Below are 26421 nucleotides of genomic sequence, written 5' to 3' on the forward strand. Positions count from 1 at the left end.
TTTCCCCGGGAGGCTGGAAGGGTAGGGCTGGTTTTGGAGTGGGGGGGCGGTTTTGTTACACAGGCCTGATTTGCAGCAGTCACGCAATATTAGCACCCACTAACAAAAGTAGCAGTGCTGGAGCAGGTTTAGTTAACCCCTATGCTGCGGCGGCTATTCCGCCGCAGCGCTAAGGGGGAGGCGGGGCCGCGCGGCACTCCCGTGCTCGTGACGGAACCTCTCCGTCACGGCCCGCGGGTGAGCTGTGCTTGTGACGGAACGGTCCAGTCACGGCCCCGCCCGCTCTTTAGAACGTCAGCGCAGGCGCCGAATTTGCTACGCGCAGGCGCGGCGAGCGTCCCGTGACGGAACCGTTCCGTCACCAGCACAGCCCACCCGAGGCTCATGACGGAACGGTTCCATCACGAGAATGGGAGGGGTTAAGCAGCAGTACCTCACACTTGTATCCTTGACTACCCCCTGCCACCCCCCACCCCACATCTCCCTCTGGGGCCGGTCCGATAAAATTGCCAGGGCTGATTTGTGTTCTCTCCCCGGCCCTGGTTCTAAGACACTGAATGAAGATATGTGTCAAAGCTCTATTCCAAGTGAATTAAAGATATATGGACACAGTTTATGAAAGCAGGAGGCCCTTTTCTGTTCCAAGTCTAAACCAGCAGATGGGAAGAAGTTAATGTTATGTTAATGTTAAAAACGTTTTTTAAAGCGTTCGTACACTGGTTGGCTTCATGGCGCTGGTTCTAGGAGGGGCTGTTGCTGAGTCAGTTACAGTTTAATCGTAGGCCTGAGTATACAGCCAAGTTTTAAGAGACTTTCTGAATTTCAGTAAATCGGTACTAGACCTGATTTCCAAGTCCTTTAGCTTTCCTTATCTGCACCTCCTGTTGAATAGTGAAGTGTTATGTATTTGCTATATGGGCAGAAGCATGGTAATGGAGTCGCCAGAGGCCTAGCAATGCTGCCTTGAACCTAATTCCCGGGTCCTTATTTAGCCCTCATCGGTACTCTGGTCAGCCCGGACAGTGGAAGGCAGTGTTCCACTGGTCTGTGAGACTCCAGCTTGCCATATTTAGATATTTGTACCAGACAGGCGGGGGGGGGGGGATCTCTGTAATTTCAGTGGAGGTGCTGCCAGGTCGGCTCCACTGAAGGTAGTGAAGGTTTGCTGTGCGGTTGCTATGTTGAGTGTTCCCACTCAGCCAGTGCTTAATTTACACCGGTGGTTGCGGGTGGGGTTTCTCCGGCTCTTAGTTTTGGAGGCTGGTACTGCTTTTTTCCCTCAGCTGGCTTTCACCCAGAGCAAAGGAGAGAAAACACACAAGAAAGAAAGAAAGTTGGAAAAGCAGTTCTAAAGGGAGAAAGCAGGGATGAAAAAACTGGAATGAGCAAGGTAAAGAGGCAGCCAGTGTCAGGTGGTGGTTCAAAGTGGTATGAGGTGCAATCAAGCCAGGCAGCCCTGGTTTTTGGCACCCCGATATTCATAGTGCCAGCCGTGGGCTCCTGAGCACAACTTTAGGCACCGGTGATTATTATGTTACAAATTAAGCACGACACTCAGCAAAGTTTCTTTGTTTTTCAAAAAGAAAAGTCCCTGACACCGTGACTGTTTTCGTCTGTGTGTGTGTGTGTTGGTGGGGGGGGGGGGGGGGGGGTGATCCTATTGCCTGTTGGGGGGACCACCAGGTTTTTTCAGTCCAGAAGGAAAAAAAATTATATCAGAAAGCGGGCAGATGGTTTGACATCTTAGGACTGATGGCTTACCGTATGGTCAGACCATTGGACATAGGTTTCTGCCAACCAAGACTCCATGGCTAAAACATGGTAGTTCTCCAGACTCTACACAGAGCAGGTGAACGAAGAGTTCGGCAGACGGGGTACTCGCCACAAATGCGGCAGAACACTCTATTTGACAAACTATAAAAAAAATAACCTCCTTCTCCTACTGGGAGAAGGCAAAGTGGCTTTCTGGTCTAGATGATAAGGTCTACTTTCTTCCAATCCATTATTATCTGCATAGGTGTATTCGGTGTTCTCTGTAGCTTCTATGAAATGGCAAGCTGGTGGGGGCGTGTATAAGGCATTATAGAAGTCTTGGAGCTGGCTATTGGAAACTTTTAAAATTGATCAAAATGGCTACTGACCACAGACTTTTCTTTGTGCTCTCAATCGAGCTCAGAGTCTTGTGGATCAATGTGTATTTTCGTTTTGGTCTCAGGAATCTGTTGGCCCAAAAATTCAGAGATGGATACTGAAGCAAGATAGGATCCTTATGTCCAAAATATGAGGTGTAAGTTCTATCCTGCGTCCACGTTTGGGATTTGGGCGGATGGATTTCCTAGGGATAACTCAATTACTAATTTAAGTGTGTTTAATATACATTTAGGAATCATCAGTGTGTGATTGTAGGTTGATAGTTTGATCTAAGAATACTTTATACAGTGGGACCGAGTATACATTGAGAAGAAGGCGGAACAAAAGAGATTCCTGAAGATCTCACCAGTGTCAAAAAGGGACTAATTTAACCTGTTGCTTCCTCTCAGGAAGGGCCAGTTGTGACTAATTAATAGAGTGTGAGGTGGTGTGCACTCAAATAGATACAATGGTCCACCATAAATACATTGAACATAATTTACCATGTGTAAAGTATTGTCGCAAAAAATGACGAACACTGTCTTTGTTTCAATTTTTGGGGCTAAACTGAGACCTCATAGGAGACAACAAACGGTTGTCGCTATACTGTGCGCAGACAGGATGATGATCAGCTATGTACATTGATCCACATATTAATTTTAAAAAACTCACACACATACTAAGGTAAGGAGTGAACTCTGCAGGCATATGTAAATTCAGTACAAATTCACACTACAGACATATGGGGAGGAACAAAATACCTTAAAGACACTGCTTTGCAGATGGACTTGCATGTGCCCAAGGACATAAGCTTGAACCACGCCTGTCCGGCTTGACTACGCAAAGCAGCTCCCTTCGTTCACGGCACTCCGTTATAGAAATCAAAGCCTTAGTCTATGAGGTTTCTAAAAGAATAGGAAATAAAGCATACCTCAGTATTTCCTACACCCCATTTACCACGGGCCTTCACCCCAAGAGCTCAATGGAAACCCAAAGGGGCTGTGGGTGTTAAAGTTTCAACCAGCAACACTGACTTTCTGCTTCAGAAATTCCCAGCAAAAGTTCTGAAATACAGCGTAATCGTAAAGTCAGTATTGCCTCAATTTTTTTGAGAACAAAAAACAGCCGGAGTCAGTGATATTGAACAATCACAGAATTCCTGTTTGGGGTTCATCAGCACGATGCTTTTGACGTGCATTGACAGGTAGGGTGACCAACCGTCTGTAAATTTCACGGACAGTCCGTAAATTGGACCTCATATCCGTTGTCCGCGAGGATCCTTTTAACTGACGCCGTTTGTCTGTAATTTTGGCCATCACAGGGAGCAGCACTGCTCCCTGCGAGAAGCCTCGCGCCCCTTAATGATGGCATCTCGCACTCCTCCTCGGAGCACTAGAGCAGCCCCACCCGCCCATTGTCATTCTGTATGGGGCTGATGATTGCCACATACAGAATGTCAATGGGGCAGTCTGGGCTGTTACTGCATGCAGGTGGGCCTCCTCCTGCCTCGGTCTAGGGCAGCGCATTTTGTTAGATGGAAGGAATGTGCAAACAATCAAATGCTGCTACAGAATCCAGTTCATTCAAAGAAGCTGGTGAAAAAAGTTGAAAAGAAGGGGCCCGGGCTAGAGTTCTTTCAGTCTCATCATTTTAGCAAAGTGCAGTTTCAATATTATATTGAACAAAGCCATGATTGCTGCATTTTTATTTTATGCATCTAACAACCACTAACAAAGCCAATACTTCTGGCTTGTTGTAGGTGTAACGTTACTTGTGTTATATATCTGGATACAATGACAGAAGAGGCAAAATACCAGTCCTGTGGCACACTATGCTAAACACAGATTTTTAGCTTAGTTGTTTTAAGCCCCGCCCATAATTACATCGAACACCCCCTTTTGAGAGACTCCCCCCCCCCCCTTCTTTCATCCCGCTTAAAGCCCTGGAAACGCCATATCACAGTCGCCTCACGTCCTAGCGCTGCATCATGCATGACTCATGCCTTCCACTTTTTCAGATTGCCTATGTGCAGGGGCATAGTGAACCCTCCGCCACCTCACCCCTTGCTGTAGGAACTACAGCGAGGGTGACATTTTTGATGGGTCTCTTCTGTCTGGAACTCTGCAGGCGACGGATCAGCTCATAATTAATATGAAAAGGTTGGCGCGTGAGTAAGTGAAGGGATGGATGGATGGATGGATTGGTGAATGGATGATTGAAAGGGTGAATAAATGGATAATGAGCCAAAGGATGGATGGATGAGTGAAAGGGTGGATGATCGGTGAGTGAATAGGTGGATGGATGAGTGAAACGATGGATAAGTGATAGGGTCAATGGATGGATTCATGAGTGGATGAGCAGATGGAAAGTGGGTGGATGGATGGAAGGAAGGATGGCTAAGTGAAAGGGTCGATGGAGAGAGAAAGGGAGGATGGATTGAGGACTGAAAAGGTGAATGGGTGAAAGGATGAGTGACTGGATGGATGAGTAAGTGAAAGGATAGCTGGATGGGTGAAAGGGTAAATGGCTGGATGGAAGAGTGAATGGATTAGTGTACGGATGGATAGGGTGAAAAGGTGGAGGTATGGATGAGTGAAATGATGGCTGAAAGGATACACAATGGATAGGTTTGCAAATGGATGAATATGTTTGGATATAAATGGGATTACTTATATTCAATTGCGTGACCTCCTTTGATGTGTCTGTAAAACCTACCTTTTGTCCCGAAGATTTGTCCTGAATTTTGACCCCCTGTCCTGAATTTTTGTCCTGAATTTTGACCCTTTGTCCTGAATTTTTACACTGACTGTCCTGAATTTGCACCCATGACAGTTGGTCACCCTATTGACAGGGAAGTTCAACCTCTCTGTAATGCTACAGATATTGACAGGCCAATAGCGCAACCTTATGGTATGAGAGTATGGATAGTGCTTTTGTGCCATTCCTATGAACTCTGAGTCTGGCAGTCATTATTGTGATCGGTTTCTCATTGACTAGAGCCAAGCTAGTCTTTATAAACTGCATTTGGTCTTTTCCAGGCATTCTTGTGCACTCTTTACTCTGGTGCTCCAGTTCGCACATTTATTCAGTGGCCCCCAGGGCAGGGGGTCGGAGGAGATCTAGGGACAAGCCGGCCTGGGCTCACTTGACGCACAGCATTTCCAGCATTGACTCTATTCTGCTTGACTGAGCTGGAGTGGATAGAACGCTTTGCTCAATACACTCTGGATGAAGCAATCATGTGCCGCTCTGTCCCTAATCTCCTTGTGTCCAAAGCTGAATTGAAGCTTTCAGGCCGGGCGGTCGGCAACTTCCCCTCTTGGGACCAAGGCGGCCTAGCGGAAGCGGCTGTGCCAGGCCGCGACAGAAGCTAGCGCCACGGATTTCAAATGCAAAGGCTCAGCTCTTGTCAAAAGGCACATCCAGCCTGGCTGGCATGTGGCAACCCTCCAGGTCCCTAGTGCATGCTCAGGCTGCCCTCTCTTTATGCTATGTTAAAAATATTTGTAGAGCACGTGTACGCCATACGTTTTTTTGCCGCTAATTCTAAGGAATGTAAATCTAAATGTACAGGAATTTATATAGCACAAATCACCGAGCCTTTTCTAAGCGCTTGCATAGGGAACCCGTCCTGGTATTCCCCTGTGAGATAACCCCGGCAGGGTATCCGCAAGGTGAAAGCCAGGCATCCCGCCGCGAGGGGCCGTTGTGGAGATTAAGCAAGCTAATGCCCAGAGTCGCAGAGTGTGAACCCGTGAATCGAGTAGGCACCGGAGCGAGAATTGTCGAGTCCATGGACATTTTAGGACTCCAGAGCCCGCCAAGCCGGTAATTGAACCCTGGTCCCGGGCTGACCTCTGCTTCCAGGTCTGCCTCCTCTAACCAGTGAGCCATACCCTGCAGCTCAATGAATCCTAACTCTGCACGACATTGCCACCTCAACTCATCCAGATTCAAGAGTAGCATCGCTTTCCATCTTTTACACCCTAAACCTCCCCCCCCTTCCTCAAGCGCCTTGTGACCCTCTGGGTATGTAGTGCGCTATATAAATTCTGACTTGACTTGAGTGAATGCCCTCGTCAGCTTCTTCAGGGAATCTTTAGGACTGGAGCGGTACTCACGTTCCTGAAGTCAGCCTGCCACAAGGATCCCCTCACAGGCTTTATGACATGAAGAAAGCTAGAACGCTCACTGGTGCACAAGCAGACCAGAAAGTATGGCGGCATGCGGCCCCCATACTGCAATGGTGGGACTGTTGCGCACACGCCGATAGGAAGATGAAATGAGCAGGTCTGCAGAACTGCTGTCCTGATGTATTATTTTTCGGCACCCATCGCCTTTACTGTCCACAGAACTGAAGGACAGCAGGCCCAGCAGGGATGGAAGAAAGCAGTCATTGTAGTTTGCGCTGGACCAGAACCATACTTGACCTCGGAAAGGACATGAACTTGAAATGACAGAGCTGCCATCCTGTCATGTGACACACATGCACAATCATATGCACACAAACACATATTCCTAGATTCTGCAATGTTTACAGTGACGCCTACCAGCACATATGCACGCATACACTGTCTGACACATGTGCTTGTAATCATTATCTCTCAAAGATACATCTACATACAAATTCCCAGTCGCACACTGGTGCACTTCAACCCTATCTCACAAAAGCACTTTCACCCAGCATCCGACAAGAGCTCCGATGCATATACACAGGCATGCTGTTCTGCAGACACCTTCTCTTGTTCAGACCGGTTCACACCATCAATCCTGCACAGACACACATACAGAGAGACTCTAATACTTAGAGTTGCATAGAAATTAGTAAACACACATTCGTAGATATGGTCTTGCATATAAGCACATGCTTAGGCACTCTTCTTCCACACAGTTGCACAACACCTTCTGCCTTATATAGGCAAACAGACACAGTACTCTGCTGTATATAGACACACAAACAAAACCAAACACACAAATGCTCTTGCACACAGAGGTAAAAATGCAGGGTACCAATGGTCCCACCTACATAAACACAGACCGACATGTAGACAAGGCACACACACACTGCACCAATGGTCTCACCTACACACACACACACACACACACAAAACGTCACCAATGGTCTCACAAACACATACACAGACAGACATACATGCAGAGAAGACACACGCACACACATGACACAAATGGTCTAGCCTAAACACACACACTGACACACACGCACCACTCCCTACACTGAGACCTATATGCAGGCTTTCACACAGCAGATAAGAGGTCAAAACCGAGGTAGCGCATACCATTCTTGTCCACGTTTGAACGTGCGTGAGCCATGGCCCAATGGTTTATCCATTGACATAAAAGCAGGACAAACGGCCTCTTTATCACCCAGACGCCTCCCGTCTCGCCCTGTTACGCACTCACGCCCTGGGAGAACAGTCCGGGCGGCCTGTGAAAAGCTGGCGGCGCACCAGCGCCCTTTCTTGAATGGCCTCTGCCCACCCGCGTCACTCCCAGCCCCCCTCCTCCATACAAAGGCCCCTGCCCTGTCCGAACAGAAGGGGAGCCGAGCTGCCAAGATGGGCCGCAAATTCGGCAAAATAAAAGAAACGAGACAACAAAACCCTGCTCACAAAAGGCCAATAGAGGCCTTCAGCAGAGGGCGGGAAGGACGCGGACACACAGCAAGAATGATGGTCTTTTTCTGTGCCGTTGTGCAGGAAAAAAAGAATCTGTGGAGCTGCCGACCTGGGTGGGGGTTTGGAATCTCCTCAGTTCCATGGAATTCTAACCCGAAAGCGAATCCTTAAAATGGAGGAGGATCAACAGCGCCATTCAGGGCATGAAGGGGGTGGAGTCTTTGTCCCTGCAGTGTTCCTTATTACTGTGCCACGAGCACTGCGTCATCGCGAGACGCTGGCGGACAGGAAGATGCGGGTGTCTAGCACAGCACTCCCAGACCATGCTTAAGCGCAGGAGCAGAAAAACATGATTAAATGAGCAGAGCAGCACGAAGCAAACGGAAGAGCTGGATGCGGCACACTGACCATGTCCCCTGCAGCGCATCCCCCAGAAGCACCAAGATGGCGCACAGGGTGTGACGCATGATCAGAACATGAAGGACTTCCTCCTTTGACTTGAAAATAGTAGCTTCTATGATCACCAAGGAAGTGTTTACTTACACACAGTGGTTGCTCGTGTGCTCCCCGCTTGGATAATGCAAACGGTGGTATTTCTAGATTCGCTGCCATATCTGATTACCCATTCGCAGAGACTGCAGAACGCAGTATCCCATCTCTTGAGCAAACTGAAATGCAGAGAGCATCTCCGTCTGGCTCTTCGCTCGCAGTGTCCCAGGATTTAGTTTAGAATACCAGTGTTTTGCAAGCTTCCTATGATTGAAGGCCACCTCTCCTACCATTCAAAGTTCGCCATGCCTGACTGTTGAGACACTGAACATTTTCCGGCCCCTGCCTTGTTGAAGTAACCGTTGACAACTAGTGAGGATAAATGTCTTCAGAAATTAGAGGCCCTGCAATTCCAGAAAGCCTAACCACAGTCATTATCCTCTTAAGCACAGTATGTAGCCATCTCATCCGTTACTTCTGGAAATGAGTGCAGTGAGACCTTACGGGTATACACGCGCACTTGAGAAATGACCTTATGCAGCCTGAAATCCCATGCTGGTGTGCAGGAGGTTTTGGGCTGTCATTTAGCACATAGATTGAAAATCGGGGTCCACATCTGGTAACAGCACATACCCTGAGGTGGATCCCTACATATAGGGTGACAAAGAAACACTATATGCACATTGTGTTGACTTTTAACAAGCAAAACTCACTAGGTGCCTCTAAATATTTTGACTGATTGAGAAAAGTATTAGGCCCTTGCCAATATAAATCCTGGATTTAAATACCTTTCAATGAACTTTGAGGAAGGTAACACGTAAGTAATCACAAGTTTGCTTTTGTCACTCGTCACTTGGGATAGTACGGTTTGCCTGTGATTGAGTGGACTGCATTTCTGCAGCAAAAAAAACCTTTGATATCATTTTTGAAGTTGCTAGATGGTTTGTTTTAGTTTAAGAAGAGAAGTATCTGCACCAACAGGGCTCCATTGTACTGCAGAAGTGGTCCTTCTAGCACTTGTGTAAGGTGTAAAGTTATGGAGCGATCCGAGTGTTGCAAGGTGAGCGGCTCTAGAAGCTTGCCACATTGTCCCACATCTTACTTTTAGGAGCAAGAAAGCATTAGTTACTAGGACCCCTTCTGCATTACTGTTCCTGTGATCTGCAAAATCAGTACTAAGCCAGCTTCAAACACTCTAAATCCACTCTCTGGAGGGTTCCTTTCCTGAAGACCAATCAATTGGACAAATCTGCCCCTTTCTATTATTCCTCCTAATTGACTTTTCTGAATTTTTTTTCTTTACTTATCTTATATACGAATCTGGTGGCTTAGTGGAATAATGTGTCCACTGTAGGGGCCTGTGTTCAACCTCATGGTCACGGGTTCAAAACCCGCCAAGTCCACTCAGCCTTTCATCCTTCTGAGGTCGATAACATGGGCCTGTGTTCGACCTCATTGTCACAGGTTCAAAAGCCTTAGGTGAATAAGCACTTTACAAATACACGTTATTTTATGCTGTATATAATTCAAAGTATTATTGCATTGTCCGCCTCTCTAAGCGGAAATTCTTTGTATCTTGTATGTTTTTTGACAGCCAGCTCTGTACACTATTATCACATTGGATTTGAAGGTTTGACACAAAAGTTGTTTAATTCGACTGTGTGGTGGTTTGGTCCTCATGTAATGGATTATCTGTTTGAAGACATTGCACGTGTAACAACTCATTGTGAAAAGTAGCTTGAAAGGCCACCATAGCACACTTTCACTCCATCATCGCTCCATCACTGCTCCTGATAGAGGTGTCAATTGTGGCACTAATGTGCTTGCCAGACACTGAGCTTTCGACGGGCACCTCTCAACCCTTGCCTCCTCTATAAACAGGCCTACAACGGTGACTGGGACACTCAGCCATGTCACCCTTGAATACTGGTAGATGGAACAGGCATCGCTTGACTAAACCATCATGTGAACAGTGGCAGCCGTCATATGGCCGGCTAAGGCGCAGCCCTGGCGGATTGGTGTCGTTACAACGCAGGCTATTACAACGCCTGCTGTTACAACACGGTTTTTACATCGCATTCCACTACAACGCATAGTGCTTTTAAGCGCTGGATAGTGATTTATTTAATTTACTATTCCAACTCCAGTCCCCGTGGATAGTAGGGAAGGTGTTGGATAGTAAATTAAATATATTCCCTATCCTAGAGCGCCCCCCAGCGCAATGCGTTGTAATGGTTTGCGTTGTAATGGTTGCGTTGTAATGGTAGTGCGTTGTAATAAATGCGTTGTAAGTGATGTTTCCCAGCCCTGGCTAGTCCCTGTATCAAGATCCCTCAAATCCAAAAGCCTGGAAAGCCAAGCGCGTCCACAGCAGCACCCTTTAACTCTGAATAGAATGGCTTATTCCAGATTAACTTGTCTCTCTCTTACAATATCATGCTTTTTATGTCTTCCTAGATTGTGAAACCTACTGTAAGCCGCCAAAGGGGAACTACAAAATCAACCTCAAGAAATACTGCAAGAAGGACTATGGTGAGGAAGAGTAGCTTTCAATGCAAGACTGTGCCTTTTGTACTGAACCACTATCCAGTCCTGGGCGGAATAAGTTGGGGTTCAGAAATCATAGGGAAATTGAACCCTAGGGTCTAGCAATGAAATGTGGCTCTGTTTAAGATCTTCCTGTGCTCCCTTCCCTACAATATTATGCTCAGTTGTAGTTGTATGGCGCAATATCAAATACAAACTGTCGACTTTGAGTGCTACATAAATTCAATATAGACTGCAGGATATCGACTTGCACAATATAGTCAAGGTAAGCATCCATAGGTTTACTCTTCTGCTCCACATCTACTTACAGTTGTGATTTTGTGCAAGTTGACATTGATATTTAAAAGTCAATATTGTAGTACTACACTCTCGTTTGTTCCTCAAGTTTGAGTTTTCCTCTTCAAAAATAAACTCTGACGTTTCTCGCAAGCTTCACTGATGCATTTAAATAGTTCTCCCCATACATGTCTGTGAAATTTACAGTGTGCAGCAGTCCTAGGCTCTAAAATGGCCTTGGTGTTTGTGTGTGAGGGTGATGGAACACTGGGTCCTTCCAGTGATTGTCACGATGTCCCATAATCTCTGCGTCTAGCTTCCCTTGGAAGACCACCACCTCCCCTGGTCTGGGAAGTTAATAGCCACCCCTGCTTTGCCCTACAGTTAGTAGGGCAAAGCAGTCGTGGACAGGACATGGAGCACAAGTATCTCACTGCTAAAGGGTCTTCACTAGTCCCTGTATCCTAAAATGACCATGAGCTTTTGAATAGAACTAGAAACTGGTGCTCACAGTTCAGCAGCGGGAGTGTGGATGTGGGCAGACACATTATAGCTGCTAGGAGGGTGGATTGGGTGGGAAGGAGGGCAAAATGTATTCCTGGGGATTGTGTTATTGTTAATTTTGACAGAGGAAACCTGGCAGACACTCTTCTATGGGATGGTTCTGAGCTAGTCGGTGACGGTATCAGACCACTCCCACTAGGGTACTTTTATCCTCCTCCCACACACCCCCAGACAAGATCTTCCCACCCCCCATCCCACACCCTGATAAAGCCGGTTGGACAAGGGCCCCTCCATATATATCTTACCAAACTCAACAGGCCTTACTGCGGGCAAGCTCCAATCCCGTAGTAGTCCCACCCATCCAAGTACACCACATTGGCAGCCAGGGGGCAGGGATCTTACTCACTAATAGGTTCTCCCCCCTTTCTTCTGATTCCCCTCTGAATTCCAACGATTGACAACCATCTAATGTGCCCCCCCCCGCGGAGGCTACCTCCGCTCGCAGGAATTGCCACACATCAGTAGTAAGCTGGAACATCGCTGGGTTAGGGAAGAAAGTCACGGATGCTAGATGGTTAAAATTCGTGTCCCAATATGAGATTATGGGTTTCCAAGAAACGTGGGACGCCAGTGACAACTTTTTCCTGGATGGGTTCCGGAGCTTTTCAGTCAAGGCAATCCCAGGGGAGGGCGGAAGGCACAAAGGAGGGTTGCACATTCTCTTCTCCTTAAAACTGGCAGGGGTTACCACAAAGATTGATTGCACCTCCGATAACATCCTCTGCATTGAGTGGGTCAGACCAAACTCCCCGCTAATTCTCATAATTAATTTTTACAATGCCCCCACAAGGGATAGTAACTGTTCTCATCTGAAGTCCCTTTCTCTGTTTTTATTTTCATACAAGTCAAAGCAATGCGCTCCATTCGATATCTTGTTATTGGGTGATTTTAACGTCCATCCATGTGGGTGGGGTTGTTTGTCCATGGAGGTATTGGGCCCACCAGGAGCCGTTAGTACTCACTTTGAGCACACCGCGCATGGGGCGGACCTAGAAAACTTACTTGCCAATTTAAATTTATATGAGGCTGAAGGGTCTTGGGGTGAAGTGAGGGCACCGACCTTTGTAGGCAAGGATGCCAGTACAATTATCGATTACATCTTCATTACTCCCGGCCTAATCAACACGGCGGTAGCCTATGACGTGTGCACCTCCCCTTTTAGCGATCACAATCCTGTAGTCCTGACACTGGACATGGGCGACAACACTGCCACCCAGGTTGAGCGTCTGGGGGCCGGTGGAGACGCCCTCGTCCCTAGGGAGCAGGGCCGCAGATTAAACTGGGCAAAGGTTGTCCCGGAGAACTTCATGGACAACCTTGTTCAGAACAGACAAGCTGCCATTAAAACCTGCATGGAGAGTACAAGTGAGGGAACGGCCATTATCACCTCCTTCACCGCCATATGCACACAAATTAACCATGACCTGATGTCCACAAAAAACCATGTGGTTTCATCTAGCCCTAGATGGTTCGACAGGGAGTGCTCTCAAAAACACAAGGCTTTGCTCCAGGCTCTCAAACATCAGCCCAGAGATAGGGAGTTGGTGGGTCAGCTTAGAAAAGAATATAGGCTGGCTATCGAGACACGCAAAAAAACTATAAAAAGCGAGGCATGGGATAGCTTAACATCGGTCAGTGTACTGAGAGATAGTTCTCAATTTTGGACGATCTTAAATCATCCGTATTTTGCCTCCTCTAATAACACCGTGTTGGACTGCGTGATACCAGAGGATGATTGGGTGAACCACTTCAGTAAAATTTATAACAGTGCAGATCTTCTAACTACACCCCATCCCCTTCAGCCTCCTACCGAACCCCCCCTTTTGTCCTTTTCCGAATTTGAGGTTATCAGGGCAATTGAAGATATGACCAAACATAAGGCACCGGGCCCAGACGGAGTCCCTGCAGACCTATATAGCTCGCAGTCACTATTCTGGGCCAAAATCCTTACAAATGTCTTTAATTCAACTGTCATTGTGGGGTTCCCAAAAACCTGGTCCACCTCAACCATCATCCCTATATTTAAGAAGGGCTCTAGATCGGACCCGGCATGTTACAGGCCGATCTCGCTAATCGACTCTGCCGTAAAGATTCTTGGCAGAGTCATTCTACACAGATTAGGCGACATTATTAAGGAGAAGGGGGTGCTCTCTGACCTGCAATACGGTTTCAGGGAGAAAAGAGGTACAATAGAGCAGTGCTTGAACCTCCACATGCTGATTAGTAAGTACACCATGGCCAAGGAGGGGCACTTATACCTGGCCTTTATGGACCTTTCTTCGGCCTTTGACTTGGTCAATAGGGCCAAGCTATGGTCCATACTGGCTGGTATTGGGATTGATCCCCCCCTAGTAGACTTCCTGGCCGCACTCCATGCAGACCTTTCAGCTAATATCAGAATCAACCGTGATGGTAAAACCACCAGACCATTTAGTTCTAGAAGAGGTGTCAGGCAGGGCTGTATCTTAGCCCCACTTCTGTTTACCATCTACATCAACTCCCTAGATAAAGCCCTGGAGGGGACCACACCCGATATCCCTTATGTGGGGGGGTCCGCAGTTCCCGTACTCCTCTATGCCGACGATGCGGTGCTTTTAGCCCGCACAGGGGTGGGGTTACAGAGGCTCCTTAATGCATTTGGTCATTTTATGTCCTCGCTAGACCTGTTGGTCAATAACAATAAATCACATATTATGCTGGCAGGGAAGCGACCAAGGCCAAAAAAGTTGAAATCCTTTAGTTGCTGTGGAGAGGGGATCTCGAGAGTACAAGTGTTTACTTACCTGGGAGTGATATTCGAAGAGAAGGGCTCTTGGTCCCCACAGGTGGACGCAAAATCCTTAGCTGTCACCAGATCCACCTCTGCACTTTTGAGTTTTGCCAAACGTCTTGGGTCTCGACCGATGGAGGCATTATTGAAGGTCTACAAAACCAAATGTTTATCTATAGCCTCCTACGGAGCCCCGCTGTGGGGCTACGCAAACTGTGGCAAACTACAAACAGCAGAAAACCACTTTCTCAGGTCCTTGTTGGGTGTTCCACAATCCACACCTGTCCTTTCTATACATACTGAATTAGGGCTGGGTTATCTCACTGACTCACTCCAACTAGCGCCCCTCATGTGTTGGACCAAAACTTGGCTGAACACGGACATTGCTTTGAACCATAAAATCCTCAGGGATTGCATGTCCTTGGATAACGCCTTAAAAATCCCATGGCTGAAATACATAAAGGGGGAGATGGGTAGACTTGGCAGACCAAACCTATACAGCCACCCAAACACTATACTCAAGGGAGATTTGAAATGGATCAAAGAAAACTTCATAAGGAGGGCAGTTCAAACACGGGAGGAGAAAGAACTAATTAAACCAAGAGTTAGAGCTAATTTCCTACTCCTGACTTCGCCCCAAATTGAACCTTATTTAATAATCGTGAGCAGACCGTACCATCGTCACCTGCTTATCAGATTCCGGTTCAATTTAATCCAATACTCCCTGGGCGATTTTCCTGTGTGGGGTGTTCCTGATGAATCTACCCCGTGTAGCTGTGATAACTTCTCTGAGCAAACCCTCATGCATTTCATTATGTTTTGTAGCCACTACAAAGCGAGCAGGTCGAGGTTCTTGGCACCCATTTTAAGAGATGCAGGTTTTGCCCAGGTACGGCCTGCTTTACTCTACCTTCAGCTATTAGGCAGCACCAGGACAATTCTCGGGGTTGCTAGCTTCCTGGTTGCTGCTATGCGTATTAGGACCAGGATGCTATCCCCGAGACAATTGGAAGGGTGATTTTACCACTATGATTTCCGGTTTGCTTTTAACCTCCATGAATTTTACTGAATTGTTCTGCCTTTGTAACTCACATGAATTTTATCAAATTGTAATGAATTTTATCAAATTGTAATTAATTTTTAAATACATGTTGTTTTGTTGCTTTTATGATTTTAAATGTAATCGAATAAAGCTTGTTTTGACTGACTGACTGACCAGTTGGTGTTGGTAATACAGAGAAAAAGCATCCAGTGGAAAGGCTTGATCCTCTGAATCCTCACTTCTGGGGCGATTACTTCTATGCCCTCAGAGTTGAATACTGTTCACGTTAAATCGTAGGGGACGACATACAATATACAGATTAGTATGGCCATGGCACCCACATGGGTAGCTGTGCCCAAATCCTTAGATCTAGCTTTCTTCCACAGTACTGATTCTACTCCTGTGTGATGTCCATAAAGGTAGAAAGTTGCCTGCTGTGGACTGGTATCCTGTGCAGAACAGACATAGCCACTGACTACGTGACCTGGGATGAATATTTGACACTGAGTTGTGTGCGCTTGGTCGTGCAGTTGTGCACCTAGTCCTGGAACGATGTGCAAATGGCCATAGGGTTCTAAAAGAATATCCCCTTTCATTGCGGGCGTGTGACCATCGTATTCTGTGTTGTCTCTGACTTAACACCGGCACTTAATCTGGCACCTTGATCAGATTCTAATGTCCCACTCTCTTTAGTACTCTCTACTATTCATCATACGTATCTCTTTGGCATCCCTCGCAGTGTTACACTATGTCTTAAACATCTCTCTCTCTCGCTGTCCTTTCCCTGTATGGTGCATCTCCCCCACCATCCCTTCATACCCTTTTTCTTACATCTCTATCGTACTATTCAATTTGCTTTTCATTCATGGATCTCTCTTTTACATGTTTATGTCTCGCACTCATTTTAGACATCCCTGTCCCTAACATTCTCCCATTATTTCTGCCATCGGGCTCTTGTTCCTCCCTAATTCCTACAACTCCTTCTCCTCCCTTACCGCTTCATCCCTCTTTCCTGTGCCTTCCCCTTTCTGTGACATCCTCTTTCTTGGGAGGAGAATATGCAATGAAGGCTAGCTATGCTCCAGCCCCTGTTGAGTGTGCATAAAGGAAAGTTAGGAAGCTTAGTAGTGCTTCCGCCTTGTTGTACTCGTTCCATTTTTGTGCGGGAATCTTCCACTGCTTCTTGTTCTGATACTAATCTGTGTGCTAGAGCCTGGTCAGCTCCTGCCTTTATTGTACATGTTTTATGACTGTGAGGGGAGATGGCCCTGATGCCTGTTCTGTGTCTGATTTGTGTGCAAGAGGTAAGTCTACACAGTGGCAATCTAGGTTGTACATTTTCTTTGAATGCTAGGAATGGTTGCACCACAACTGGTATTGTAACTTTTGTGTATGGGAGAGGGGCTTCAACATCATCTACCTACGTTGGACCGCTTTTGCATGTATGAGACACACCTGTATTGCTGCTGGCTATGTAGTATATGTTTTACTAATGTAAGGTACACAGTTCTTCCTACTGCAAGCAGTGTTCCGTACTGTACGTCTGAGGGAAGCTTGCACTGCCTTTGCACACTTACTCACATATTTCTCTCTTTTTACTGCAGTGGTCCAGGTGAATGTGCTAGACATGGAAACCATTGGAAACTGGGCAAAGTTCACCGTGAACGTGCTGTCGGTCTACAAGTGCCGAGATGAGCGGGTGAAGCGCGGAGACAACTTCCTGTGGATTCATATGAAGGACCTGGCATGCAAGTGCCCCAAGATCCAGATCAGTCGGAAGTACCTGGTGATGGGTACAGGTGAAGGTGCACCTGAACGCCAGGGCCTTACCGCTGATAAGACCAGCGTGGTTATTCAGTGGCGGGACACGTGGACTCGGCGTCTACGGAAGCTGCAACGCCGTGAGAAGAAGGGCAAATGCCCGAAGCCGTGATTTACACAAGCACACCATGCCCTCTGACAAGGCGTGCACATGGCGGCAGGCTGCGGCCCAGCTAGACTCTGTACATATCTAGCACTAAGAGGACCTCCTGTGTGTATAGTGTATATTTTGGCAGCAAGTTCATCAAGACCATTTTTTTTTTTTTTAATCTATAAGTGCAGTAACAGAAACAAAGCGCCTTTTTCTAAACAAGGAGTCTAAGTACAGAGAAATCCTTTGATTGGGACGCTGCTGTGAAGACCAGTGGAGGAGGGACTCCAGGTTACGTTGAGGACTTTGAGTTACTTGAAATTGTTTTGTGTACTCAGCCTTCCTTCACTGCCCGTGTGCCTGGCGATTCTCTGCCCCCTCGTGGGGGCCAAAAATGATTTAGGATCTTGCTTCCAGGTCTCTCTGACAATTTTTCGATCCAAACTGGTCCTTAAACATAGGAAGTCTCCCTACATGGCCAGCAGTCTTCCTGGTTAGGTTTCTTTACTACCCAGTCGGTTCTTCTGAAGCAGGTGTTCCCCAAACCTCACTTTGCCCACCTCTCAGAGTACCTGTTCTCAGTTTTATGAAAGTCTAATTTGCAACAATGGGGTGCTAATCCTGATTTTTAAGTGGAAGTCATCAAAGCATGAGTGAAATTGACAGTTCTACCACAGCTAATGTTGCTATGCTTCGTGAATATTCCCATCGACTAAGAATCTGTTTCCTTGGTCTGCTTCAACTAGGGGGTGAGTGCCGCCTTCCAGAGACAGTGTCTTGAGGGTTCTTGAGCTTGAACTTCGATCACAGAGGTCTCCGCTTAGGCTAGCAGATCTGTGAAGTACAGAACTGTACCGGACTCGTGCAGCTCAAATATGTTCTGCGACGCCTCTGAAGCACCAACCTACATGAGCCTTCTTTGTCTCCTGCCTGCTGCAGCACAGATTTTTACCAGTCCCTAGTAACACAAAGTCCTATCAGGCTGCTAGACACAGACTCACTCTGGGACCCCAAAGTACAGACTTCTAGTGAGCTCAAATGGCAGACCATATTGTCTTCAACAACATCTCCATTTCATGGGAACAGCAATACTTCCAGCCAGCCAAGTCATCTTCCTGAAGCCCGTATGGTTAGACCTACATATGCAATGTGGAGATCCCTGGCTGATGGCTGGGCAGTGGAGTGAACTCACACAGATAGGTGCACAGTGGGGCAATCTCACTGTAGAGACATGTGTGGTGCATTTCAGTGCAGTTACATGGGCTTTGGAGAGATCTCACAGCAGATGCATGAGGCATGGAAAGTTGCCATGGATCATAGCAAGTGTAGATAAGCCATCAGAGATACATGAGCAGCAGAAGGATTTCAACAAAGACACATGATCACTAAGAGACCTCAGAGCAGATGCATGAACCTTGTCAACATCTCAATGTAGATGCATGTGGTGGAGATTCTGCCTCCGCATAGACCGGCATAATGAACAGACTTCAGGACATCCAGAAGAATTTAGGAATAACACCCACCCCACCCCCCAAGTTTGCTTACTTCCTCTAAATTGTGCAATTTTCATGTAATCCACATTTGATATGAACTGCTTCTCTCAAATGCTTTCTCGCCATCTTTAGCTCCTCGTACCCACCCGGTGAGCACAAATTCATTCCCAATACATTGCAGTTCTCCTATAAGTTGACTGTTTGGTATAGCTTCGTCCACCAGAGCCACAGGACTAAGTTCTGAGAGGGAGGCACCCACATGTCGCTCCGCAGGCACAATGCAGCAAAATGTAAAAAAGTCTCTCTATGGAAGTTAGTGTAACATATATAAGAATGTTTTACTTTTTTTTATTTTAACAAATATTAATATCGTTATTTTTTTACTAGCTTACGCCTACTGGGAAATTTCAGTAATTCCGTTTCAGTATAAGAATGCACCATACCATGCTCTCATTTGTTTCAGTTCGAAAAACCCAATGCAATTAAGGTTCAACCCAGTCTATCTTTTTTAAAGCAAAACTAAGAATATTCAAGAGAAACACAGTAGTCAGAAATTAGGTCTCGTTTGTTTTTTATTTATTCCGGCGTGATAGTGGGGTCCAGTCTTTTTCCAATCAATTTAATTTTCAAACTAATTTTGCTGTCATTTTGCTCAGTTGAGAGACTGGAGGAATTATTGGTACACATTTCATGGGTTTTTGTTCCCTTATGTTATGCGGGTTTAACGCAGTGTTCCAGGGACAGTTGGGCCATATGCTTTTCCAAGCGTTGACCAAAAATCCGACCTGGCTTACTACCCTTACAAAGAATCTATATTTTTTTCAAATGTGAACATAACCACCAGAGTGACTCCCAACTACTTGTCAATATTTTTCCATCATCTCCCCTGTTTTTTAACACCTAGGGGTGCATTCACTGATTTGCTCAGCAACAAACACCTACAAACTGTTTTGCCTGGCATGGTATCAAAGAGGCGCCGCCCTGTTATGGATTTGCAAGAGTGTGAACTGGTCAGTGAGTTCGTAGAGCCAGCAGGGCACAAGTGGATACTTGCGTGTCAAGAGTCGCTTGTCACATGACTGTCAATGTCTAAGTCTCAGGGTTTGGTCAGAGGGTCGTCCATGTTGAGAAGTCTCCCATTTTATCATGAGAGAGCAGTCCAGGTCTGGGAGAAACCTACAAAGCCACCACTTATTAAAGTTCTCGCCAGGTAACAGAAAGCCACCTTAATCTTCTTGGGGCATGTTTGATCATATGTCACACAGATTACACCAGATTATAACACAACACATACATTACCTATTGTGTCACGTTTGCAGATGTTTTGTCATTTTCATCTAGATTGAAGATGACAATTTTGCATGCTCAGATGAAGACGACAAGTAGCTGGGGTCTCCTTACAGCAGTCTGCCCGCGCACCCTTCTGACTATCTCCATTGCAGCCCTATGGTGAATGCTGCTGCCTTGTGTATAAATAAATTGTTCAGGATAAGCTGTCATAAGGCAGATGTTGACATGGTGAGTAATGGGGGTGCTGGTCACCCTCTTGCCTACTAAGTGCCATGCGGCTACCCGGTTGTACACCCATGTGCTGAGAATTGACCAGTCTCTTCTTCCAAGCTTCAATGAAAAGGTGGTACGGTTGTGACTGGACCCTATTGAAGGAGATCACCCCATATCCTGTCCAGAAATGGAGCTGGCTCCAGACACCCACTTCTAATAGACCATGAGAAAGTTCATCCGAAACACATTTAATAAAATATTGTACCAGAAAAATGTCAGTGTCTTGAGTTGTCAGTCTCTTTGTCTTTCTTTTGGGGCTATTTCTTGGGCATTTTGCTCTTGTCTACAATTTTCTTTAGTCGCCGCTCTTTTACTGTCAGTCCTTGCATTACCTGTCTGTGTACCGCGTCTCAGAATTACAGCACTCACTGTTTCTGAAATTTAGTGTGCTCAGAAGTCTTTATTTAGGATCAATCCAAGATTAATTTCACAATGGTCTTCAAGCAAGTGATACAAAACTTTGTTTACGAAAGGCATACTTACCTTGTCCAAAGATCTGCTGAAGAGAAAGCGAACTTGTCATGAGCTCAGCTACATCAAAAAATTATAGTTGCTGAGCAACCATACAGACATACCAGTAAACCCCTTGTGGTCGAGGGGAGACACTTGCAGAGATTACCTCACAAAACTTAGCTTTGTAGGTTCTATGAGGTTTTTAAAGCACAAATCTACTGGAGGCTTTTACATGGGAAATCTTGCGATGCCTCACTGCTTCTTTCTTAAATGATGGGTCTCCTAGTCATTGGCCAGCATATTAATTTGCGTTTTCGCCCAAAGTTTTCCCTCACCCCCTGGTCTTTTCCTGTACTGGAGGGTGAGGTAAAAAAGAATTCCACATTCAAATGTACGAATGATGGGTGAAATAATATACAATATTGTAAGACCACTTATATGGCATACGTTACTCAGTACACCGCTGTCAATTGGTTTGGTCTATATGAACACCACATTGATACATACATACATTACAATATGATCAGAAAGTGGTTCTGAAGTATTAGACCCCAACATTGGCAATATCATCACAACTTCCTGAGGTAATATAAATTTTATGGTCATGTTGTGTTCCCTAGCGAGTACCCCACCGACTCCATGTACGAGTTAAAAGTGCATGTAACTTCCCTCCTGTACCAGCTATGAAGACGCAAATACATTTGCGTCCAACGTTAACTTGTCCTCTTTCAGACCCACCATGAATGGGTTTGATGGTCCGTTCCTAAGTATGCTATGCCAACGTCTTTTTGAAGTGTACTCCTACGTTTTTCAGCCTGGCTGAAAGTAGGCCCTGAATCTCTGCCACCGAGCCTCTTTTCTGGCTTCTGACTGCGAGGGCCTCTGCCCAAGCAGCCCCCGTACCCGTGAACTCTGACTTACTTCTAGCGCGGCCCTCCGTGCTCAGCTCAGCCTGCTGCCTGCCAAGATTGACTATAATCTTCGAGTTATCTGTTTTCCTCCCCGAAGATACATTCCAGCCTGCTAGCTTCAGTAAACATCCTTCCTCAGCTACAGGGCTAAAGGGCCGACCTGTCTTTATGCAAGTAATTCATAGCCTCTGTTGCCATGCTTCCATGGAAGGCCCCATGCCCCCACGCTTCTCATACAGACACTCAGGCGCTTATACACGCACTCACAGCAAGTATAGAATAGCTTCTGCTCTAGAGACCTTTCTGCCCAGATAGCTTAGTTCCTAAACATCAGATATCAGATATGATAGAAGCACAAGTTGATCTGACATGCCAGACTTCTGTCTCTTTCCGCCAGTGTAAATGTCAAGTCCCCTGCACCCCGTCTATCACACGTCATGCAGCTGCGCGCGCATCCAAGCTTCCGATTTCTGCTGACATTGCAACATTCTGTTAGCACCACCCCTTGGTGCCACCCACTTGCGTCACCTATCAGTGACGTTTCTAGCACACACCCTAGTTCACGCCTAGTTTACGCCTCTTGATGATGTACTAGCACCACGTGTATACTGTTATCTTGTCTTCTCTCAGCTGTTACGCCTCTTACATTGAACATTATGATGTAAATCAAGTATATAAGCTATGTATTGTCAATAAACGACGGCGCGCTCATCTATCCCTTCTGACATCCTGTGTGGTGGTCAGAACATGATATCCTGATTCCTTTATGAGGAATAAAACCCTTAGAAACTCTTACACCACGGACTCTGTTTTCCTTCATTTCGATTGAGTTATTATTGATTAAGTACTTATCTGCATAGAAATTAAGAGAGTAAATTAATTATTTACATCATTTTGGCGCCCGAATAGGGACCCCTCCCCCACCTCACGCGCCGGAAGGTGCGTTGCAATCCGTGTCCCCTGCCATCAGTTAGACGGACCACACGTGTACTGGCAGGATTTCCTGCATCCCCCTCTGACACACGGAGGTGACGAAGACTGCGATCAGTGCCCAGACGAGGCGGTGAGGAGTGCGGAGGATCCCGACCAGAGCCCAGCCGAAGGAAGCAAGGTCCGAGGTGTGAAGAGGCCCACCAGTTTTCCGAAGTTTTCCGAAGTTTTCCGAAGTTTTCCGAAGTTCCGAGTCGAGTCCAGTCGAGTTTTCCGAGGCCTTCTGTTTTCCGTGCTTCCCGGTGAGTACCATTGCTGGGTCGTATCTAGACGGGTTTGGGTACGCAAGTCCGGTCTGCACTGTTTTTAGGCAGTGTATCTGTACTGTTTAGCAGTATATAAAGTATTCCGAATTTCTGCACTGTTACAGCAGTGTATCTGTATCGTTGAGCGGTACATTCAGAGTAGGGGGAAGTTAGCTATGTCTTTAAATGTTTCATGTGATTAATGTCGTGGTATGAATGTGATTGTTTTTGTGCATTATTGTGTTTTTTTTGTTTAAATAGTTACAGGCGAAATTAAGTATTAAGGATCAAGCATTTCAGTATCAAGTAGGCACAATGCCGTTTTTTAACAAATTAAAGCAGATAGGAACTAGGAAAGGGATGTTAGAGGAAGAGATTCCAATCCCCCCTAGGGACACTCCAGGTAATTTCATGTATAATAAGCATGGCATAGACGCCATCTTGTATCTAGAGTTATGGACAGATTATACCAAGCACCTAGAGGAAAGATACCGATGGCCAGTTAACGGAACATGGGATGCCGAGTGCATCATAAAGGTAGAAGAAATATTACGGAAAAAGAAAGCTAGACAATCTCAGAAAGACGCCATAGAATTTTGGCGTAAGGAATCACGTAAGCGTGCTGATAGAGCACTCCGTAGAGAAGACAGGCTTAAAGAATCAGAAAAGGCCCAAGAAAACGAATTAGTTACTGAGGGAATTCGAGTAAAAGTAGAACAAATAGATCGTATCCAAAATGGCAAAGTGAACAACATGTATCTTTTGGCCGATGGTACCCCTGACGCCATTTCAGAAATACCGAAAAATTTGCCGTCACCATTAGTTCCAACTAAAGTAATGCATAAGACTACTAAAGACATATTCCTAAATTCATATCTCGAAGATGTAGCGCCAGCTTACACCAATCTGCCTGTTCGTGCCCTGCCTACTGACAGGGCCGGGGGTGGTACTGCCCCCCAAGATCACTCTCAGCCGACACCGAAAAAGACTAGTTCCGTTCCGCCAGCTCCGCCACTTCCCTCACCTAAAACTGATCTGCCGAAACCACTTCAATCAGATCCTACTAAAAGACAAATTCAGATACTGACTACACACAGAGATAATGCCCAAGTTTCCGCTTCAGGAGGTGCGACCGCGGGTCTCCAGACCCCGCCACCGACTCACAGATTAAATCTCAGAGGTATGCAGAGTCCTCTTACGCACAGATCCCCCCGTTCTTCTAATTCATCCCGTCTTGATGCACTAAAAGAAAATATGTCAGTTTGTAGATATGATCCAGAACCTGGACAGGACGACTTAATGATATTAGCGTCTTTACGGTTAAGATCTGCTACTGATAGTTTGTTATGTTATGCAGGAATGAAGGAGCGCCTAGACAGAATATATGAGTTCGTTCAAACGGGAAAGGACCCCGACAGTATTAAGGATGCCCTGGAGAAACAGAAAGTTAACATGCAAGCACTGATACTACGATTTTTCATAAATTGTCTAATAAGAGAACGAGACAGGCCCGGAACAGATCAGAGTGAATTAGATGCATTGAACAAGTGGGGTCAAAATATAGCTGATGGAAAACATGACAGACAAAATTGCATAGAGGCCATGTATAAAAAGATTAAGAAAGCAGTGATAGCAGTACACGAGAAAGAGAAAGAAAAGGTTCCCTCCGAGGAGGAAGAAGAATCTGAAGAACTAGAACCGACTACAAGCACTATAGCATATGTAGGTAAGGGAACTTATCTTAGGAAGGGTATCCGTCCAGAAAGCAAGAGAGTTTTCTTCTCTGCCTTAACGAATCCGAATTCTGCTGAGCATCAGTTCCAGGAAACTGATAAACGGCTTCGAGATCGAGTGGGGTACCATGTACTCAATTCTATGGATGAACAAGAATTAGCCCGATCAGCGGTATCATGGGCCGAAAATGCAGACATATATAATGATGACACCGTAGCACAGACATTTCTGAACCTCTCCCCCGACGAACAGAAATTAGCAGGGGTATATATGATTCAGCACCTTCTCATTAAGTACAGAAAACATTATTCCGATCCAGGTCCCTTACATGAGACACTAGAAGCACTACTGATGGATAGATGGAGAGGCCTAAGCACTAAATTAGTTCAAATAATTCTAGAACAACGACGCAGATATGATACCTTTGTAAGTCCTGAATATGTCCCCGCCCCACCTCCAGAAAGGAAAATGTACCATATGCAGTGCGGGGGTGGTATTGAAAGTCAGAACCCCTTACGAGAAGTACACCCTGTTATGGGTGAGGACAAGGTTTTGAAACGCGTGTATGTGCACACGCCTCTGACTAAATTAGAACTGTTAGAAATGAAGAAATTAGTACCATGCCATGATAAAGACCCTGCAGGTTTCCATAGAGAGCTTAAAGACATGTTATTAATGGGGGACTACACATATGATGATATCATGAAAATGTTGAAAGTATTATTGCCTACGGGTATATTCGAGAAATTAAAGGAAAAGGAATGGGAGGTGGGAGACACAAAGATTGCCTGGGCAGAAATAGAAGACGAAGAGAAAAAACGGGTTCCAGGGTTAGGCCTTGGGGACAAAACTAAAGCATTACCAGGTTTGATAGTACAGGTCCTGCCCAGATTATTGACAACTAGAAAGGAGGATTGGGATGCAATCTCGTCCTGTAAACAGAAACATGATGAAGATACTAGCGACTTTTATTCAAGATTCGAGAAATGTTTTATTATCAATAGTGGCCTCCAGCCAAGTAGCGAGTCGTACCCACATCTTTTTGTATCAAAGTTAGTCGAGAATTCCCTACCGTTAGTTAAAAATAGAGTGTATAAAGTCGAGAGTACATGGCAAGCAAATACGCCATCCCAGATGTTACAAATGTTACAATATCACCAGAATAGAATTAGGGAAGAACAAGATCAGGAACAGAAGCGCATGAAAGACACGAAAATGAAAATGTTAGTAGCCCAGACGGTCCCATCCGACAGTCACAGGAAAGGTACGACCCAGACAAGTCACGCTGCAGCTCCTGTTAAAGGGACATGCAATTATTGCAAGCAGCCAGGTCACTACGTACACGAATGTGCAGTTCTGAAACATAACATAGCGACAGGTAAAACTAAAGAGAGACCGCATCCGCCTAGACAAGACCATAACCAGCATCAGTCTACACAGAATACACAGCCCATGCATGCATCTGCACAGACAGCACAGACCGTAGCAGTACCACAGCCACAGCCCATTGCTGCAACTCAGCAAGTCTCACAACAGATGTACCAGTATGCCCAGTCTGCTTACCCCGAATATTCCCGATATACATGAAACAGCCTAGAGAGGGAAGGTGGCTTGCCTCTTATCGAGATTCCTGTAGATCAAGAAGGTCCTTATGTACACAGTCAAG

The 26421-nt window shown here is 46.0% G+C and overlaps 1 protein-coding gene across 1 annotated transcript in view; it reads left to right on the forward strand.

Annotated features, from left to right (window-relative positions):
* The window catches only part of LOC147685369 (netrin-3), a 197818-nt gene extending 177183 nt beyond the window's left edge, over positions 1-20635 (forward strand). The window contains exons 6-7 of the mRNA XM_086941291.1: positions 10713-10787; positions 17059-20635. Coding sequence (XP_086797417.1) covers positions 10713-10787; positions 17059-17387 — 404 coding nt within the window. The 3' untranslated portion in view covers positions 17388-20635. The remainder of the gene's footprint in view (positions 1-10712; positions 10788-17058) is intronic.
* The last annotated feature ends 5786 nt before the right edge of the window (positions 20636-26421 follow it).

The sequence above is a fragment of the Lissotriton vulgaris genome, chromosome 10 (assembly GCF_964263255.1).
Source record: "Lissotriton vulgaris chromosome 10, aLisVul1.2, whole genome shotgun sequence".
In the NCBI taxonomy this organism is placed as follows: Eukaryota; Metazoa; Chordata; class Amphibia; order Caudata; family Salamandridae; genus Lissotriton; species Lissotriton vulgaris.